The 21,914-nt window shown below is 41.7% G+C and overlaps 1 protein-coding gene across 4 annotated transcripts in view; it reads right to left on the bottom strand.

Moving 5' to 3' along the window:
- Positions 1–21,914, bottom strand: part of LOC124594878 (broad-complex core protein isoforms 1/2/3/4/5-like) — a 67,153-nt gene that overhangs the window by 34,165 nt on the left and 11,074 nt on the right. For all 4 annotated transcript variants that reach the window (XM_047133348.1, XM_047133347.1, XM_047133350.1 and 1 more), the window contains 2 exons: positions 8,261–8,446; positions 7,910–8,131 (listed from right to left, as the gene is read on the bottom strand). In XM_047133348.1, coding sequence (XP_046989304.1) covers positions 7,910–8,131; positions 8,261–8,446 — 408 coding nt within the window. The remainder of the gene's footprint in view (positions 1–7,909; positions 8,132–8,260; positions 8,447–21,914) is intronic.

Below are 21,914 nucleotides of genomic sequence, written 5' to 3'. Positions count from 1 at the left end.
GGAGACCAATGTAGGGAAACCAAAAGAGCAGGGGAGGAGATCATGAGATCGATAGCAGTAAAGGTGGCATGAGTGGCACTGAAGTGCATAGGGGAACCATCACTGAGCACACACAAATCATCTGTAATAAGTTGGTTAATTAGGAGACCCCTACCCGTTGAAGTGGCACTCTCCCACAGTGGGTGGTGGCCAATGAAGTCCCAAGGGAGGAGCCACAGGTGTGGGTGTTGATGTATTACGGTAGACAGTTCAAAATAAGGAAGTGGCCTACCTGGAGGGAGGTAGACATAGCATATCGTGATTGACAGAGTTGTTTGCACTCTAACCACTATTGCTTACAGGTTGGTACATAGGAGGATCCAGTCACTAATGACATCAGAGCGAACCAAAGTGCAGACCCTGCCACATGCTACCCCAGGGCTGGCACGGTTCTGACAGAATGGCCAATAACCATGAAACGTTGGAGAGTGGGCATCACAGAAGTGTGTTTCTTGAAGAGCATGACAGAACACAGAATAGGGTGAGACAAGACATTGTATTTTTGGTAGGCGATGATAGTATCCATTGCAATTCCAATGGAAGGCCATGTGGCAAGACTCATGTCACTCAGTCAGTGGTTGTCATTGACAAAGATGGGGTAAGATCCATAAAACAAGATGTCAGACTCAGGTTGTGAAGGGGGAGATGGCACCTCCGGGGTATCGAGGAGACCTTATCTTGGGACTTATGTTTCTTCTTCTTCTTCTTTTCTTTGAGAGGTGGAGGGGATCAGAGCACAGAGAGAGTACAAGCGTCTGCAAAATTTGGAACCGACAGAGATCAGGCAACCTTGGGATGCACAGATGGAGCATCTCATGTACGAGTTGTGGTAGGAGGCTTCTGGCACGAGAGACGCCAGGGAGAGGCATCCCAGGGGTGATCCCCATCAGCTGTGGTGCTGAGAAATGGGGGCACTTCTTCTGCTGGGGAGGGGGAGTGGCTTCTGGAAAGGGGAACTGCAGGGTGGGGGTGGGGGAGGGGGAGGGGTAGAGGAGAGGGAGATGAGGCTGTGGTAAGGAAGAGGTAGGAGGTGGAAAGGATTTAACAGAGGCAAAAGTTGAAGGTAATGATACTGGATGGAGGCTCTCATACTTCTGGCGAGCCCCAGCATACCACAAGCGATCCAGGGACTTTGTGACGAAGCAAGCTGGATCTTTTTATTTCCTCTCTTGTTTTGCTTTCTGCCTCCTTAAATTCGTTTTTTTTTCTTTTAACTAATTACCATTAACATACATAAGTATAATCTGCATTTTCATAAAGGAGAAAGGTTGGCCCTCAGTTTTAAAGAATATAACACCAGATCTAGTTTTGTGTATGTCTTCAATTTCCTAATTTATTTTGAATATTCCTAGTTAATATCTTTCATTATAGGGTGAAATCAGTAATTGTTTCATAACTTAAATTCTATTGTTGACTTATAAACAAATATAAATCCTGTACTAATTATAATTATTTGGAAGACAAAACATTGGCATTCTTGAAGTATTTATTTGGCTCTATTCGAAAACATGTTAGCAAAGCAAGCCCTTAATTAATTCTAAAGTAATTACCAGGTTTGTCAAAAGTATTGTTTGTATAACTATATCTGTTAATTTCATCATTTAAACAAATAATTCGGCTTAACCCTTGTGGTAGAAGAAACTCTTAAAAAGAACAAATTTTTTGATGTATTCAGTTAATTTAATGAGTCATGTTTTAATTGTAATTTCTGTAAATTAAATATCAAACAATGTATAGTCTCAGTACATATTATTGTGGTGATATATAAAGGCCTGATTCTTGGTCCCGAGACAGTCAGTCCAGGGCCGAGTTTCAGACAAGAAACCTGTGTTGGTTAGAACAACAACAATGCATCAACTTAACTGTGAAATAAGTGTAACACAATTAGGCTGTGTGTTAAAACAATGACAGTGTCTGTTCAATATGTACCGTATTATTCTGCAAGAACTATGAACTGTGTGGTTAGGTTTTTACTGTTCATAGATATTCAACAGTAAACTACTGTGGTAGTATGCTTATGTTTCCCTGCACCCTTTTAATTAGGATTATCAAAATTTGCCAATAGTTAACTGGCCATATAACTGTGTACAGGGTGTCCCCTCCCTGATTTCAAGGATGCAGGAGGGAAAAACCACAGTAGATATGACAATGAAAAATACAACACATTGTAGAGCATCTCAAAGAATTTATATTCCCTCATCACAAGTGCCAAGTATCATCGCCAGAGTGCAGCATGGTCACATGAAGTGAAAATGGCGACTCCACAGCAGCACACGCAAGCAGTAGTGTGGTCCGCAGAAAAAAAAATCCTGGTTCCTGTGCAAAGAAATTATCGTCATGTGTATGACTGTGATCCACCTGGTGTGAAAACAATTAAGGAATGGTATAAGAAGTTTCTGGCAACAGGAAGCGTTCTGAAACATTCTGGTAGTGTACATTACAGAGTTTTAGAAGAGAGAGTGGAGGACATCAGTTAAACGTATATCAGAAGCCCACCTATGTCAATTCGTCAAGCACCTAGCCAACTTGATGTACCTCGCTCAACACTGCATAATGTAGTTCACCATCATCTTCGTATGTGTGCTTACAAATTGCAAATTCTGCAATATCTGACACCGAATGATAAACCACACCCACAACAATTTGCTGCGGATATGCTGCAGGATATTGATATGGTAGCCAGCTTCCTGGAAAGATGTTTATTCTCAGATGAGGCAACCTTTCACCTATCAGGAAGGGTTAATACGCATAATGTGCAGATTTGGGGCTCGCAAATTCTGCACGTTGTCATTGAACATGTTCGTGACAGCCTTAAACTAAATGTCTGGTGCAGGCTAAAGCACGACGGGATTGTTGGAGCCTTCTTCTTTGCGGAACAAACAGTAGATGGGTTTGTGTATCTGGACATGTTGGAGCAGTTTGTGTACCCTTGGATACGAGACTTGCAACCCAACATCATTTTTCAACAAGATGGAGCTCTGCCTCATTGGTCAATGGCTATTCGCAAGTTCCTGGATAGGAAATTTCCCAATCGTTGAATCGGACGCGGAGGACCCATTGCCTGGCCACCACGTTCATCCAACATTATGCGGCTTGATTTCTTCATTTGGGGATTCATGAAAGACCACATGTATGCGACCAAAGTGGATGATATTCTTACATTGCGACATCATATCACTAATGCGATTGCAACAACAACAGAGAATTTGTTAAAAAGAACTTGGCAAGAAATTGAATATAGACTCGATATTCTTTGTGCTACAAATGGTTCACATGTAGAGGTGTATTGATGATAAATAAATAAATTCTTTGAGATGCTCTACAATGTGGTGCATTTTTCATTGTCGTATCTACTGTATTTTTTTTTCCCTGGGTCTTTGAAATCGGTGTGGATTGACTGTGACACCCTGTATTATCTGGGAGGGGGGGGGGGGGGGGGGGTTGTGAACAGTGAACGCACAGAACTATGAAATGCAACTGTGTAACTGTCGACTACATCATTTAAAGTAGTCAGTGTCAAATTTACACCACCCTATTTTTCAGCCAATATAACAACACAGTACATCGACACCAAGGACAATCAACAAAGAAATAAAGCAGGCGAATGAACAAGGGGAGTGGTGTTCATGTCAACTGACACACACAGTTGGTGAAACACAGGGGCTTCCTTCATGGAGTGGATGTCCACAGTCAACACACGGATGGTCTGCTGTACAGCGAGAAAACATATGCCCAAAACACAAGCACCGAAAGCACCTCATGGGTGATGGGACATACAGCTTCACGTCAAATCTGTAGCACATAACCTTGCCCCTTCTCTGGGAGGGCACACCCTCGAAAGCCGAATGAAGGCACAGTATTGGTGCGGTTGTGTTTGGCGCCCTTCTGCACACATCGAACAAAAGAACACCGTATTGCTCCAGATTAGCCTGGAGTTCCTCATCAGTTTGCAGGATGTGGTCCCTATGAAAAATCACTGACCAGACCATATTCAGAGATTGGTGAGGAGTAATAGACACTGGGACATTGCCAAGATGATTACAAGCACGAAGAGCTGCAGATTGGGTGGCAGAAGGAGCTGTGTTCAACAGGGAGCCCGACCACATCTTACTAAGAGACTCCAGTTCACCAAACTTGTCCTCGATATTCTCCACAAAAAACAATGGCTTTGTGGTGGTGAATGTGTCCCCATCTGTCCTAGTGCAAATGAGGTAGTGGGAAAGTGTTTCGTCCTAAGATGTCGAGCCTGACCCTCCTCCCTTGGTGTAGCCAGGGAAGGGATGGCTGCCGAGTCGTATGAAACAGCATTCAATGATCCTTTACCATTTGAAGAGACAGCCGTTTGAGCACGGGTGGATTTTTTGCAGCTTGATATGCTTCATGAGCCAAGCATCCGTCCTGATACCACTCACTCCAATCAGGAGCTCTCCCCATGGGCGCCACCCAGCCACACCAAGGTCCACCTGACATGGTTCTGATGCTCCAAGAAGACAAGCAACCATCCTTGGCATACATGGGGAGGAACAGCCCAGGAATTAGTAGTGTGATCCCTGTGTTCTTAGGGTGCTCAGCCAGATGGGTACATAACAGCCCCACTACACGGACTGGCTACACGTGCTGGTGACCTAGCAGGTTGGAAGGGGGCTACAGTGGGGAAGGGAGAGGGAAAGGAAGGGGGGAGAGGAATCCACACCGTAGACACTACGGAGGGAGCTCTGTCCCAAATGGCTCACACTAAAAACAGAAAATCTAGAAGTGGTGGTCAAACCTCAAGTGGGGACCTAAATGCCAAAAAGGATGAAAGAACAGAAGGAAGGAGCAAAATTGCAAGCAATGCAGGGAACCAGCTGGATAGCCAGGTCGATAAAAATCAGAACACTGAGAAAGGGGAAAGAGGGGGGCAACAGAGAAGGAGTGAGAATAGGGTGGGAGGGCCGGGTGAAGGAAATGCAGCCAGTGAAAGAAGAATGGGCTGCAATAACTCGGAGTCCCATGTGCGCCATGCACGAACTCATGAAAAAACCGTGAGCCCCATTGAGGAGGGAGGGGGGGGGGGGCGGCGGCAGGTGAAGCGAATGGGGGAGAAGTTGTTCAGGTTCTGAAGGAACCCTCAGTCCAGATCATGAAGATATCATGAACCGGGTGAGGGTTTTGGCATTTTGGGTGGTTAGGAAAGATTCCACAACAGGGGGCATGAACACATTGGCATATGGTGGTGCTAAGTGTTTACCAATTGCTGTATCACCGATCTGATTGGGTGAAGATACAGTTGGTCTTGGTGACCAGGAAGGAGGTTGCTGGTTTGGAGCTAGTCAGACATTGGGGATGTTAGTGCAAAGGGAGATGGCATCAAAAGTGATGAGCAGGATGCCGTGTGGTAAAGGGAAAGGAACTGTGGAGAGTCAGTGCAGGAAACTGTAGGTGTCTTTTACATAGAAGGGCAGGTTGCATGTAGTAGCCTGAAGGTTTTAGTCACCTCCAAGCCTTAGGCCCACCCCAGAACCTCTACCATGAGTCTGTCTCTCGCCTCACTCCTACCACTCCTACATTCTACACCAATCCTGAAGTCCGTTAACTCAACCATCCAGGATGCCCCATTGTGGCCAGTTATTGTGCCCCCACTGGGAGAATCTCTGCCTTTGTGGGACAACACCTTCAGCCTACTACCCAAAACCTATGCTCTACACAAAAGACACCAACCATTTCTGCCACCAATTCTCTACAGTTCCTATTCCTTTACCACATGGCACTCTGCTCTTATCACTGTTGAAGCTACCTCACTTTCCCAATGGCTGATTGTCTCCAAACCCAAAACCTCCTTCCTGGCCACCATCCACAACTACTTCTCCTTTAAAGCATCACCAACAAACAAATAGCAATGGGCACCCACACGGCACCATCCAATGCCAACCTATTCAAGGGCCATGTAGAGGAATCCTTCCTAACTGCCCTAAATTCCAAACCTTCACCTGTCTCAGATTCACTGTGATATTTTCATGATCTGGACTGAGTGTGAGGTCATTCTATTCACATTCCTGCAGAGTCTCAACAACTTCTCCTCCATTTGCTTCACCCATTCCATACCAAGAAGTCCCTCTGATACATCATAAGCAGACTTGGTTGTCACATCTGTAGTGATGAGCAGTCCCTGTCTAAATGTACTGAGGGTCCAACTGAGGTCTTTACAAACTGAAATTACCCTCCCACCCATGTACAGAAACAGATCTCCCATGCCTTACCTATCCAGTTACCTACCACCTCCCACATTCCGACCATCCAGCCACTAGGAGCAATCCCTTCATGATACAGTATCACCCATGACTGAAGAAACTGAATCGCATTCTCTGCCATCCTGCTATCCACCAAACCTACGCAATATTCTTTTCCATCCCCACTCCCAACCCCTTGCTTCCAGGCTCATATTTTTGCAATATATCAAGATGCAAAACTGCCCCATACATCCTCCACCACCACCAACTACATCCTGGTCACAGCAGTCACTTATCCTATCAAAGCCACGACACCTATCAAAGCAGTCATGTGATATGCAAAGTAAGCTACATCCACTGTGCTGCTTTCTAAATGGGCATGACTACCAACAAGCTTTCTGTCTGCAAGAATTGTCACCGACAACTGTGGCCAAGAGACAGCTGGACCACCCAGCTGCTAAACATGCTGCCCTCCACAATGTCCATCACTTCAATGACTGCTTCACAAATGAGAACTCTACCTGCAGTATATCCCACTTTCCCGTAACTCCCCTGGCCTCAACCTTTGCTAGTCCCTGCCCGTCACCCATCTATCCCCCCCTCTCTGCTCCCATTCCAGCTGCCTGCTATTCCACCAACACATCCACTAATCTTTTTCCCCTCCTCTGCTTCTCTCCTTTTCTGCTCCCTTTCCCCTCTCTCCCCAAAACTCACAACTGCACCTAGCAACCCTACTCTACCTCTCCCACATTCCTGCATACTCCCACAAGCAGCACTACACCTCCGCCCCTCCCTGCTATCATTCTCCCCACCTCACCCCAGCCTCCTCCTTACCCCAACTACCAACAATTCGTGTTTCCCATCAGGTGCAGTAACTGCACACTGTCTGGCCTCAGCAGTCAGAGATTGTGGCAATAAGTGTGCATGTTATGCTAGCATGAATGTGCTTTAGAATAAAGCCTTTTGACAATATCAAATGTATAGCAACATATTTGTTGTGCATATATGCGACTCAACTCTCCTCAACATAGTGAGTAGTAATTTATCTTTTACATAATATTGTCTCAGTGCCTATTTTATAATTTTCTTTTAAAAGGCACAGTCTGCACAGAGTTTAATATCTTGACATTTTAACCTTTTGAAGAACCAGAAATCTAAATGAAAAGAAATAACATGACTTCATGAAACCACAGTCACATGATTAGTAGCAGTTGTGAAGAATGAGGGAGGGAGAATCAGTTCATGTAGCGATAATAACTTGTGAGACTGGCCACAGTCCTTTGAGGTCCACAAGCTGGCATTTGCCTGAAGTAATTTACAGAAAGACGTAGTGGAATCAGGTTCTCAAAGTAAGGATTTGATGCTGTTCTTCCGAAACACTGACCCCTGCAGGTACCTGCAGTATCTGTTTCAGAGAGAGAGAGAGAGAGAGAGAGAGAGAGAGAGAGAGAGAGAGAGAGAGAGAGAGAGCTCGTTAAAGACTAAGCACAACCTGCAACTAGGGAAGAATAGTGAAGGAAATCAGAGAAGTCCATTACGAAAGACATTTGTCTTTAAGGATTCAATGAAACTATAGAAACAGGGAAAAGTGGTTGTAAAGGAGGAGTCTCATCTATGCATAGTTAACTAAAGTGCAGACATTTGCAAGTATTCCAACTTACCTCTCTCTCTAGCGGGAGACTATCAGCCATGGCTGCTGATTTGTCTTTAACTGTATCATCTGACAGACCTTGCACTGCCAACAGTTCTGCTGTTGTGAGGAAGGATGTGAGCTGTTCCTGCATCACATTCACCTCACCAAGATATATGAAGTCTAACAGAGCCACCAGGTCTTCAAACTTGACATTACGGAAAATTATTACTGGATGCTGGCAAGGATTTTCCTGAAAATGGAAACACTTTTTTTGTAGAAGTTTACTTCTCTGCAACTAATAATAAATGAATTAATATTCAGTATTGGTAAAAAAAAAAATATCCAGGATTTTCATTTTTTGTGAGTAAACCTTCCTTACTTTGAAAAGCTCTCTGAAGTAAGTACTGCACACTGAAAGAAGCATTTTGTGAGCCCGAATGCGCTTTCCTTCACAGCTCAGTGTCACGTCCACTAACTCTTCATCATTCCTCAATGTACTAAAACCTCCTGTTACATGGGTTGGGTAATTATTCCATCTGAGTGAGTACTGCTGACTACTGCCCATCTAGAATGGAGAGATATAAACACATTAAATTTATCACATAATTAAGTTTTTAATGGTATGGACTCTGCCTCCTTATCAGAGTAAAACTTGATGCTAGATTAGAACACAAATCTAAGAGAAATCTCCCATTATCTGATCACACGTCTCATATCAACTTGAAGCATCAGTCTTACCAAATGGGCAAAACCTCAAAGCTCCACTGCAATAAATGTACTGGTAGATTAAAGTTTTGATTTACTTTTTGAGACATTCTCAGATCAGTGACAATCTTTTTTTGTTTACCTACATCTACCCGATTACTCAGCAACTCACAATTAAGTGCCTGGCAGTGTGTTCATCGAATGACCCTTAAACAATTTTTTTTACCATTCCCCTCTTGAAGAGTGCATGGGAAAAACCAACAATTAAATCTTTTCATGCAAGCTCTGATTTCTCTTATTTTATAATGATGATCATTTCTCCCTATGTAGGTGGGCACCAAGGAAATATTTTCACACTCTGATGAGTCTCTTATTTTATTATGACGATCATTTCTCCCTATATAGTTGGGCACCAAGGAAATATTTTCACACTCTGATGAGAAGGCTGGTGATTGAAATTCAATAGAAGATCCTGCCACAGTAAAAGACGCCTACATTTTAATGACTGCCATCCAAATTCATGTATCAAATCTGTGGCATTCTCATCTCTGTTTTCCAATAATACCAAAAAAGCTTCCCTTCTTTGAACTTTTTTATGTCCTCCATCAATCCTATCTGATGCAGATCCCACACTGGACAGCAATACTCCAGAAGAGAGTGGACAAGGATAGTGTAAGTAGTCTCTTTAGTAAACCTGTAACATTTTCTAAGTGTTTGGCAACTATATCACAGTCTTTGGTTTGCTTTCCCCGCAACATTATCTATGTGATCATTTGAATTAAAGTTATTTGTAATTGTAATCCCTAAGTACTTAATTGATTATACAGGCTTTAGATTTGTGTGATTTATCGTGTAACTGAAATTTGGTTCATTCTTTCTACTGCTCACACTCTTTGTGATTTAGAGTCAATTGCCACTTTTGCACCATACAGATAGCTTGCTAAATCATTTTGCAATTCCTTTTGGTCATCTGATGCCATTACATGACAGAAACATCTGCAAACAATCATTTATGTAGATCAGGAAGAACAGAGAGCCTATAACATTTCCTTGAGGAACACCAGATAGTACTTCTGTTTTAACTCAATGACTTCCCATCAGTTATTACGAACAGTGACTTTTCTGACAGGAAATCATGAATCCAGTGACACAACTGAGCTGATACTCCATAGGCACACATTTTAATTAGAAGACACTTGTGAGAAATGGTATCAAAAGCCCTCTGTAAATCTACAAATATAGAATCAATTTGATGTCCCCTATCAATAGAGGTCTGCACGGATGCAGATATCTGCAGATATATCCGCGGTATTTGTTACTTGGCGGATAAAATCGTGACCGGGGCGGATATCCGCAGGTCATCTGCAGATAATGAGCAAGGCATCTGCCCAGTACGTATGTTGCAATGTTAGTTCAAAACTTCAAGTCTGTTGACATTCTTGGAATCTTGCAGGGCCCGGGTAGAGCGGATGTCTGTTGTCCTCAGCCCCTGGCTACGACCGACGTAGCTGTACCCAAGAGACTTGCGCCTAATCCATTTCTGCGACCGTGTCTTTCGTGTGGCCTCTGAAGTGCTCTCTGGGTGGCAAACCTGTCCACTGTCTACCAGACAGGTGCCCGTTGCAATTTTCCACTGCCTTCAGTTAGCGCTTTGTAGTGACCGAGTGACAACGTGCATTGTACCAAATATCAGTGAGAGTTCTTTCTTCAAATGAACACCATATCGATGGATACAATTTCGTGTAAGGTGAAAAAAGGTGATTTTACATTAGTGAAGGAAAACAAATTGAAATCGCAAATTTGGAAAAAATTCGCATACGTATTTGATGGTAACGAAAAGATAAAAGATATAGTGGCTTGTTTTGCATGTAAAAAAGTATATTCCTACACTGAACACAAAAGTGGAACTTCAAATTTGCTAAAACATTCGTGTGAGGCTCGACAAAGTAGCATAATTACTTACTTAAATACCAAGAGAGACGTGAAAGTTCCTGAAGTTCCGCCAAATTTAAAGACAGTCGCGACAGAAAAACTTATCAATCTTGTCAGCAAAGACATTTTACCATTCGAAGTTGCGTGTGGATCTGGGTTTCTCGAGACGGCACAGTTTCTTATTGATGTGGGGGCCAAGTACGGTGCAGTGAGTGCTAAGAAACTGCTACCTCATCCAACCACTCCTAATTTCTATAATCACTGATTTTGTTGTCACTCTTCTGAAGACGAGTTATTTCTTCCAGACAACGTCAATTATTGCTGGCAGTTTAACTTTTTCACAGGTGCGCCAGCATTTTGCAGCGTAGGCCTAATACTGTAAATATTTTCAACTGGAAATGACGAGGACTGAACTCGTAAGCTATAATATAATCATCAGCTGACATGAATGGCTTCAAAAATTTGACACATCCAAGCAGTGAGTACAAAAAAACTCTCAGAAAAGGATGCAATGTGCTAGTAACAGTTTAAAACCATCGTCATTTTCAGCTGCCTTGGCACAAGAGCAGCGAAATATAATTGTTTCTATACACGTATTTTCATCATTTAATACTATTACTTTGAATTTTATTTTTTTAAATAGTGTTTCCAATCTCACGAGATACGAACCGCTACTGTGTGTGCTCCGGAGCGCCAATGCTTTCCTGTTTGGAATGGTCTGCTTTAGAGTAGGTATAGAGCATTTCCTGTGATTTAAGAAGTCAAAAGTAGTTAAGTTGTCGCAGAAATGGCACCCTAACAATAACTATGTCATTACATACCATAATTCTAAGTACTACTGTACTACTGTCTATTACTATTAATTACTCATTCAAAACTTAAATACATGCGGATGCGGATAAGGAACTCGCAGATGCAGATTAATTGCTGCGGATGCGGATTAGGACCTTGCGGATGCAGATTGCACTTTTCTTATCCGCGCAGACCTCTACCTATCAATAACACTTCGTAAGAATAAAGTGCTAGTTGTGTTTCACATTAACTATATTTTCTGAATCCGTACTGGTTATTTATCAATAAATTGTTTTCTTTAAGCTGATACATAATATTCGAGCACAATATATGTTCCAGATTCCTACTGCAAATTGATGTTAGTGATAGGGGGTCTGTAATTCAGCGGATTACTCCGATTTCCTTTCTTGAGTAATGGTCTGATTTTGCAACTTTCCAATCCCTGGGTACAGACCTTTCAACGAGCGACCAGTTGTATATGATTGCTAGGTATGGAGCATATTCTGAAAGCAACCTGACTGATATACAATATGGACTGGAAGCCTTGCCTTTATTAAGTGTTTTAGGCTGCTTCGCTACACCAAGGATATCTACTTCTAAGTTACTCACGTTGGTAGCTGTTCTCGATTCGAACGTTGGTGTATTTACTTCATCTTATTTTGTGAAGGAATTTCAGAAATTTAGTAACTCCGCTTTAGTGCCGCTGTTGTCAATAACATCACCATTGTTATCACACAGTGAAGGTATTGTTTGCATTTTGCTGTTGGTGTCAGTGTGCTTTACACATGATCAGTCTCTCTTTGGGTTTTCTGCCAGATTTTGAGACGGAGTTTCATCACAGAAACTATTAAAAGCATCTCACATTGAAATTTGCACTAAAGTTCAAGCTTCTGTAAAACTTTGCCAATCTTGGGGATTTTGTGTTCTTTTAAATTTCGCATGCTTTTTTCACTGGTTGTGAAATAGTGTTCTGACCTATTTTGTGTACCGTGGGGGGATCAGTGCCATCTCTTATTAATTTATTTAGTATATATCTCTCAACTGCTGTTGATACCATTTCTTTGAAGGTAAACTACATCTGATTTATGCTTACATGTTCAGACGGGAAGGAATGAAGACTCTCTCTTAGGAAGATGTCACATAAATTTTTATTTGCTTTTTAAAACATAAGTATTTTCTGTTTATATCTGGTAGGTTTGGATGTTAGGGTATTCAGTCTAGCTACAATAAACTTGTGGTCACTAATTCCTGTATCCATCATGATGCTCCTTATTTGGTCAGGATTATTTGTTGCTAAGAGGTCAAGTATGTTTTCGCAACCATTTACACTTCGGCTGGTCTCCTGAACTAGTTGTTCAAAATAATTTTCTGAGAAGGCATTCAGTATGATTTTGGACGAAATTTTATGCCTTCCATCGACTTTAAACATGTATTTTCTCCAACAAATCGATGGTAGAGTGAAGTCATCACCAACTATAATTATATGAGTGGGGTACCTACTTGATATGACACTCAAGTTTACTTTGAAATATTCAGCAACTGTATCATCTGAGTCAGGGTCGATAAAAGGAACCAATCATTAATGAATTCCAGTTGTCAGATATAGAATCTACCCATACTAACTCACATGAACTATCTACTTCAATGTCACTACAAGGGAAACTACTTCTGATGCACATGTATAACAAAGAAATGCAATCTTGAGTTTAAAAAGTGTTAGAACCAAGAAATTTGCATAGGTATGCCACATGAGTAGTATGTTATTGTAGAAAGATGTATGTATAGTTCAAGGTTTCAATTTATGAGTTGAAACTTCTGAGGTTCATTGTTAGCATTTTTCAGTTTTGTAGGTGGTCTGATGAAAACAAAATTTCGTGAAGAGTTTCTGGACTAAAGTTAGAGAAGTTTACCTAAATGCATACTTTTTTTCTAGTATTTGTTGAATTATTGCGGCAGTTCTTCTTTTAATGATTTCACATTATACAACAATGTCATGAGACTGTAAATGTGATGGGTTGGCAGTCTTAGAATTGCTACATGGCAGAATAGTGGCCTACACAAAGTTTGTGCCTTGACACCACACATTAACATGAAAGCGTTTTTCTGGATTAAGATTTTTTTATACATCTAGTTCCGTAGTACCAAACTGAGGAGCAAATCTTCAAGGTCATGAAACGTGCCAGTACATGAAATTACAACACAGAAGTAATAATAGATAAACTAAAATGTTTATGACCCTCCCCCCCCCCTCCCCAAAAAAAGGGCAATCCATATGTATATGTAAAGGCAATCATCAGTATAACAGGAATCAGCTTAATTTTTCCAGGAACTCCTTTACAGAATAGAAGGTGTGACCCATGAGGAAACCATTCAGTTTTGATTTTTCATGTATAAAAATTATTATTTGTGTTATGCCCTTGGAGAGTGCATTGAGACTAAACTTCATGTCCATTCCCCTGTTTTCTCTTTACATTCTGCCCAAACTTCCCTCATTCATGTGCTGTGTTTCTGCTTCCATTCTTTGGTCCACTTTAGTACCTGCGTTCTCTTTGGCTTCTCTTTCTTCCCGTTTGCCCAGTGTAGTGTTCCTTCATCCTCTGGCTGTGTTCTTGTCATCTCTGCTTGGTCCATTGTGTTCATTTGTTGTGTGGTGTCTCTTGTAGTTTGTTTCTTCTGATCAGGTTCCTAAGGAGTGTTTTGTTTTGTATTGTTTCCTGTGTGATGTTGAGTTGTTCAATGTTACTTCATTCACCCATGTCATTTCTCACTTCATTCATCCATTTGTTGTTTATCCTTGTGCTAACCCAGTCCAACATCTGTCTCGTTATCCTATTTGGTGCCAGTCTGCTGAGGTGTCCATAAAACTGTAGTCTATGTTTCCTAATTTGGTCTGTTATTTCCTCTGTGTGTTCATATAGTTCTTTAGCTCGCCTCTTTATCCACACCCCATCTTTTTGTGTCACCCTGAATATGTTTTGTTCTGTCTTCTCTATCTGTTTGATTCATGTCTGTCCTTGTACTGCTGTGGTCTCGGCTATATATATATATATATATATATATATATACACACACACACACACACACACACACACACACACACACGTGTGGAATGTTTCCCTTTATATATATATATAGAGGGAAACATTCCACGTGGGAAAAATATATCTAAAAACAAAGAAGATGTGACTTACCAAACGAAAGCGCTGGCAGGTTGATAGACACACAAACAAACACAAACATACACACAAAATTCTAGCTTTCGCAACCAACAGTTGCTTCATCAGGAAAGAGGGAAGGAGAGGGAAAGACGAAAGGATGTGGGTTTTTAGGGAGAGGGTAAGGAGTCATTCCAATCCCGGGAGCGGTAAGACTTACCTTAGGGGGAAAAAAGGACAGGTACACACTCGCATACACACAGATATCCATCCGCACATACACAGACACAAGCAGACATTTGTAAAGGCAAAGAGTTTGGGCAGAGATGTCAGTCGAGGCGGAAGTACACAGGCAAAGATGTTGTTGAATGACAGGTGAGGTATGAGCGGCGGCAACTTGAAATTAGCGGAGGTTGAGGCCTGGTGGGTAACGAGAAGAGAGGATATACTGAAGGGCAAGTTCCCATCTCCGGAGTTCTGACAGGTTGGTGTTAGTGGGAAGTATCCAGATAACCCGGACGGTGCAACACTGTGCCAAGATGTGCTGGCCGTGCACCAAGGCACGTTTAGCCACAGGGTGATCCTCATTACCAACAAACACTGTCTGCCTGTGTCCATTCATGCGCATGGACAGTTTGTTGCTGGTCATTCCCACATAGAAAGCTTCACAGTGTAGGCAGGTCAGTTGGTAAATCACGTGGGTGCTTTCACACGTGGCTCTGCCTTTGATCGTGTACACCTTCCGGGTTACAGGACTGGAGTAGGTGGTGGTGGGAGGGTGCATGGGACAGGTTTTACACTGGGGGCGGTTACAAGGGTAGGAGCCAGTGGGTAGGGAAGGTGGTTTGGGGATTTCATAGGGATGAACTAAGAGGTTACGAAGGTTAGGTGGACGGCGGAAAGACACTCTTGGTGGAGTGGGGAAGATTTCATGAAGGATGGATCTCATTTCAGGGCAGGATTTGAGGAAGTCGTATCCCTGCTGGAGAGCCACATTCAGAGTCTAATCCAGTCCCGGAAAGTATCCTGTCACAAGTGGGGCACTTTTGGGGTTCTTCTGTGGGAGGTTCTGGGTTTGAGGGGATGAAGAAGTGGCTCTGGTTATTTGCTTCTGTACCAGGTCGGGAGGGTAGTTGCGGGATGTGAAAGCTGTTTTCAGGTTGTTGGTGTAATGGTTCAGGGATTCCGGTCTGGAGCAGATTCGTTTGCCACGAAGACGTAGGCTGTAGGGAAGGGACCGTTTGATGTGGAATGAGTGACAGCTGTCATAATGGAGGTACTGTTGGTTGTTGGTGGGTTTGATGTGGACAGACGTGTGAGGCTGGCCATTGGACAGGTGGAGGTCAACGTCAAGGAAAATGGCATGGGATTTGGAGTAGGACCAGGTGAATCTGATGAAACCAAAGGAGTTGAGGTTGGAGAGGAAATTCTGGAGTTGTTCTTCACTGTGGGTCCAGATCATGAAGATTTCATCAATAAATCTGTACCAAACTTTGGGTTAGCAGGCTTGGGTAACCAAGAAAGCTTCCTCTAAGCGACCCATAAATAGGTTGGCGTACGAGGGGGCCATCCTGGTACCCATGGCTGTTCCCTTTAGTTGTTGGTATGTCTGGCCTTCGAAAGTGAAGCAGGTGTGGGTCAGGATGAAGCTGGCTAAGGTAATGAGAAAAGAGGTATTAGGTAGGGTGGCAGGTGATTGGCGTGAAAGAAAGTGCTCCATCGCAGCGAGGTCCTGGATGTGCGGAATATTTGTGTATAGGGAAGTGGCATCAATGGTTACAAGAATGGTTTCTGGGGGTAACAGATTGGGTAAGGATTCCAGACGTTCGAGAAAGTGGTTGGTGTCTTTGATGAAGGATGGGAGACTGCATGTAATGGGTTAAAGGTGTTGATCTACGTAGGCAGAGATACAGAACGTAACAGCCTGGAGGATGTTTCCAGAATGAGATTTTCACTCTGCAGTGGAGTGTGCGCTGATATCAAACTTCCTGGCAGATTAAAACTGTGTGCCGGACCGAGACTCGAACTCGGGACCTTTGCCTCATTCTGGAAACATCCCCCAGGCTGTGGCTAAGCCATGTCTCCGCAATATCCTTCCTTTCAGGAGTGCTAGTTCTGCAAGGTTCGCAGGAGAGCTTCTGTAAAGTTTGGAAGGTAGGAGATGAGGTACTGGCAGACGTAAAGCCGTGAAGACGGGGCGTGAGCCGTGCTTGGGTAGCTCAGTTGGTAGAGCATTTGCCCGCGAAAGGCAAAGGTCCCGAGTTCGAGTCTCAGTCCGGCACACAGTTTTAATCTGCCAGGAAGTTTCATTTTGATAATATTTGTTAGTATTAGTAATTTATTCATCCAAGGATGATTTTACAATGATACAGGATTTGTCAACTAAATACAAGGAAAACATAAGTGATATATACAGAAACATATATTCAGTGAGTACAGACGATTGGCTGTAGCTTGTTGAAGGGATCACCCTGGCATTTACCAGAAAAGAAAGGATTTACAAAAACTATAGAAAACCTAAATTAGGATGGCTGAACATAGAGTGAGCATCCAGTCTCCTAAAACTGAGGCCAGTTTCTTAACAAATGCACTACCTCATTCAGTTATGTACATATATACTGGGAACGAGTCACATTAATAACACTAAAAAGTAATTATACACTGTTTATTTAGTCTCTTTGTACTTTTCCCTTCTGTTCTACCTGTCTGAGTGAGATATCTAAATCAGCAAAATGGTGAATTTTTGTCATCTCTTTCACCTCCTTGGGCAAATTATTATACAACTTTAATCAGTGAAAGAAAATGCTGTTTAGGGTTTTTTTCTTTGTTTGTTTTTCCTTGGTAAATGTTAGTCCAAACTGGCTCTTGTCCCTTGGTCTTGTATAGAGATATTTGTGAGATACTAAAGTTTTTCCTGATGTGCACAACAGCTTGGTCACTTGACACAGTAAGGGTACCCATTCTATTTTTAAATATTTGTTTACAATGATCCCAACTACTGTTAATTGTTGACTAGTTTTTCTACTTTTTGGAAAGTGTTTCCACTTCTTATGCACTTGATCTGCAAAAATGAATCTCTTAATTAAGAATTGAGTGTCCACTGGAAAATTATGTTGCCACAAGGAACTGGCTGTTCAGATAAATTTTTGGCTTGCAGCTGGTCAGCATACAGTGCATTCCATGATATTTCAATGCTGCACCTGTGACTCATCCTCAAGTGAGCCATCAAAGACTGACAAAGACAGCCTTCGTTATGCAATACGTAGCACACTGTGAGTGTTCTGCACATGCATCAAAATCAAGTTGACAGATGGACCACACTACCCAGCAGCAAGTGGAACCATGGAGCTAAGTTGTTCTCTGCATTGCCAGTCGCCGTGGCCATTGGTGCACGCCTTAGTCTTTTATTAGTGCAAATTGTGGAGATGATTGGGTTGCATGCAATGTCTGCCTGTTAGTCACTATCATGGTTCATCAGATTTTCTGCAAGGAGTATTTTCATGGCTTCTTTAATAATGGAGTCCCAAAAAGATCAGAATCATTGTTTTAGTGTACTCCAGTGGAAATACAATGTTTGGCAATAGCAGATTTGCTTGGTTGCAAAAGGTGAGTGCAGTGTTGATGTTCAGTGTAAGTCTTTCATGGTGTTTGTGTGTGTGTGTGTGTGTGTGTGTGTGTGTGCGCGCGCCATACCACCATCATTCACCCATACAACCACAATAAGGAAAAAAGGGAGACAACCATCTTTATTTCCACAGTGAACCAAATATGAATGATTGGAGGTGATGAAGAAACTCCATTAATTTATCTTCTCCATAAGAGCACTCTATGAAAAGCACTGTCCACGTAATTCCAGTTGATTTAAGGGCAGCTGATTCAAGTGCTCTCTCCTTGAAATCCTCTGTAAAAAGGTTGGTCATAAAGGGAGGCTGCCCATGATGACACAGTCAGTGTGCTCAAAATATGCTTGATCGAACATAAAATAGGTAGAAGAAAGAGCGTGCCAAAACAAACAAGTGATATCCACGTGAAATTTATTGCCAATTATGGCCAAAGAATTTGCGAGTGGGATGTTTATAAAAAGTGACACCACATTACAGTTAAATAAATGGTTCAAACTGCTTAGACAGAGAACACCCCCCCCCCCCCCCCCCCCACAGTCTACTGGTCAGCCGGTTGACAGATGTGATGTGTACATTTGCCCACCAACAGTCTCAGCAAAGAAGTGATATACTTGGCTAAATCACATGTAGGATCTCCAGTGTCACTCACTATTGGACTTTTGGGACTTCATTATTAAAGAATCTGTGGGCATAAGCTAGGCAGAAAACCTGTGAGCTACAATAATGGCTACCAGTCTGACAGTGCATGGAACTCCATCTCCATGATTTTCTCTAATCAAGGATGATAGAGTGTGTCGATGGCCACAGTGAGTGGTAATGCAGAGGACAGCTGAGTTCCACAGATCCACCAGTGTGTGTGCTGCCGCCGGGTAGCGTGGTCCGTCTGTCAACTTGATTTTGACACATGCATAATACTCACAGTCTGCTATATATTGTGGAAGAGAGGATATGTTAGTCAGTCTTCCAGGGCTCACATGAGGATGACTGGCATGTGTCCAGTTGAAATATCATGGAATATATTGAATGAGGAGCAGCTACAAGCCCAAAATTTGTTTAAACATTCAATTTGCTGGGAAAATTTTAAAATTCACGAGAAACTGGTTGTTACACTTTGATGATAATGACATTCTCTTTGCCAACACCTTGTGTGTTCATTCCATATTGACTGACAATCAATATTTGTACCTAAAAACTTTGTATTTGCTACGCAGTTTACAGAAATATCTTTTATGCTTAACATGACAGTGTTATTTACCCTCTTTAGGCTAAAATTCATATTTGTTTTCTTTCTGTTCGGTGTTGATTTATTATATGCTACACAACTGAACACATCACTGATGGTTTCATTGCCTTCTCAACCAGAAGTTCTGATGTTATAGGAGGTTTCACCCTGAATTTTAAAAAATATCAGAAGCCTTGGACAACTCTAAAAATAGTCTTATTTTTCCAGGTAACTCATTGTTTATTACTTTTCAGAAGGATGAGATTAGGGAAACTGGTCTGTAGCTTTTCAAATTTTCCTCATTGCCTTTCTTTAGTACTGGCACAGCTCATGTGTCTTTTAAACACCCGGGAAAAATAGCTAACTAAAAGACTCATTTATTAGATTTGTTAATGCCCTTGGCTTTACATATTGCATAGTTCACATCAGCTCATGCTAATCATAAAATCAGATTAGTATCTGATGGAAGGAAAGTCAAAATAGGTCTACCTCAGGGTAACAATATTATGAAAAGGAAAGTTGCTACTCAATATAAGTGGAGATGCTGATTCGTAGATAGGCACAAGAAGAAGACTGTCACAAATAAGGCTTTCACCATTAAGGCCTTTGTCAACAACAGACGAGAGTGTCTGTCTTATTATTTATTCTTTACTTTTATCCCTGTGACTTCTCGCCAGCTTTAGTGAGTTTTTATCTTTCACTATCATTGATTTTCTCAGATTTCTTCTTCTTTGGCAATACAGCCCTTTTCCTGTCTTCAGTCATCCTCTACATATGTCCTAACCAATGTATTATTTGAGATTTGATAAATTTCAGCCTTGTACAAGCTCTTGTATTTCATGGTTGTATCTCACACTCCAACCTTCTGCCTCTCTCACAGGCCCATAGATTTTTCATAAGATTTTTCTTTCAAATGCTCTTAGGCTGTTACTGTCTGCTTCTGTCATTGTCCATGTTTCTGATCCATATGTGGCAGCAGGTCGCACAAAGGAATAGTATACTCTCAGTTTAGTTTTCCTGTAATTAGAGAGTTCTTGAGTATCTTTAGGTTTGCATAACAGGCTTTGCTTCCTGCTTGTATCCTTTCTCTAATACATTGTGTCATACTATTATCATAGGTTAGGAGGACACCTAAATAATGGAAGCATCTGTCAGCTATGAAGCATTTATCAGAGTTCTTCAGGTTCTGTGGTGTTCTTCTAGCTTCAGAATTGGACATAACCAAATATTTTGTCTTGCTTTCATTTACAGTAAGTCCAATTCTTGTTCCTTCTGCTTCCATTTGTCCATATATTTCTTTAAACGATGTTACATCCCTTGTCACCATGGCAGTATCATCTGCATATCTGGCTGGACATCATCATTATTGTTACTCTTGTATCTATTTTTTGTATGATACTATGCAACAGAGGCTATCACCCTGTTTCACTCCATCCTCGAAGTCCAACTGCATGGTCATTCTGTTATTCACTTTTAATTTTGTATTCTTCATTGTTAGCTCAATTAACTTTCTCAGTTTATCACAGATGCCCAATTCTTTCAGCTCTTTATACAATGTTGGTCTATTAATACTATCGAAAGCCACGAACAGGAAGAGAAGATCTATATCATATTCATATAATTTTTCCATTATTTGTCCAACAACAAACAACTAGTCAGATGTACCTCTGTTTGGTCGGAATCCACATTAGTATTCTCCGAGTATATTTTCGGTGCACTTCTTTATACTTTCGTTCACCACTCCAGAGAAAATCTCTATAGTTTTCACAATTGAGCTTTTCTCCTTTCTTATATATTGGGCATATTATTCCAGTACTCCACTCCTCCAGCATGCTTTCATTTACCCATATGTTCTTTATTAGTCTAAATATTTCATGCCTTAGAAGTTGCCCCCCTGATTTTATTAGTTCTGACATGGTCCCATCTTCACCAGGTGCACAGTAATTTTTTAGTTTATTTATCACTGTTTCCATTTCCAGCATTGTTGGGTTTTGTGCCTCATCCCTTTCAATTTCTCTTGCCTCTGTGTTATCTTCCTGTTCCTGTGTTCCTCTTGGGGCCTGATCTGAGTTTCTGTTGAGCATGTCTTCAAAGTAGTCTGCTCATCTCTGCAATATTGTTTGTTCATCTATTATCTCGCCATTTCTGTTTTTGCATGTATTTTGTTTGGGTTGAAAATTTTTTCTCATCTTTCCCATGGCATGATAGAATTTCTTCGTTTCATTCTGTTCTTTAATTCCTCTATCTCTTTAAACTTTGATTTCAGCCATTCCTTTTTTTGTTTCTAGCATATTCTTTGGGCATTGGATCTTAATTCTATGTACACCTCCACATTTCTTCTTGTTTCTCTCTGTATCATTCTCAGTCTCACTGCATTTTTACTTTCTATCACTAGCCTGCATTCATCATCAAACCACTCATTTCTTCTCATCCTGACTATGTCTTCTGTTGCCTCTTTCAGTGCTTTCTGGATCTTAGTCCATCTCTCTTGGATTCCCATTGTTTCCTTGCTGGGAGTCAGTGCATCTCTTGACTTATACTTGGTATGCTTTCACAACTTCTGGATCATTCAGTTTTCTGTTGCCCAGATTGTAATTTTCTCCA

This window comes from Schistocerca americana, chromosome 2 (assembly GCF_021461395.2).
Source record: "Schistocerca americana isolate TAMUIC-IGC-003095 chromosome 2, iqSchAmer2.1, whole genome shotgun sequence".
NCBI lineage: Eukaryota > Metazoa > Arthropoda > Insecta > Orthoptera > Acrididae > Schistocerca > Schistocerca americana.
The sequence above is the reverse complement of the archived record's forward strand: the minus strand, read 5'-3'. Positions and strand labels throughout refer to the sequence as shown.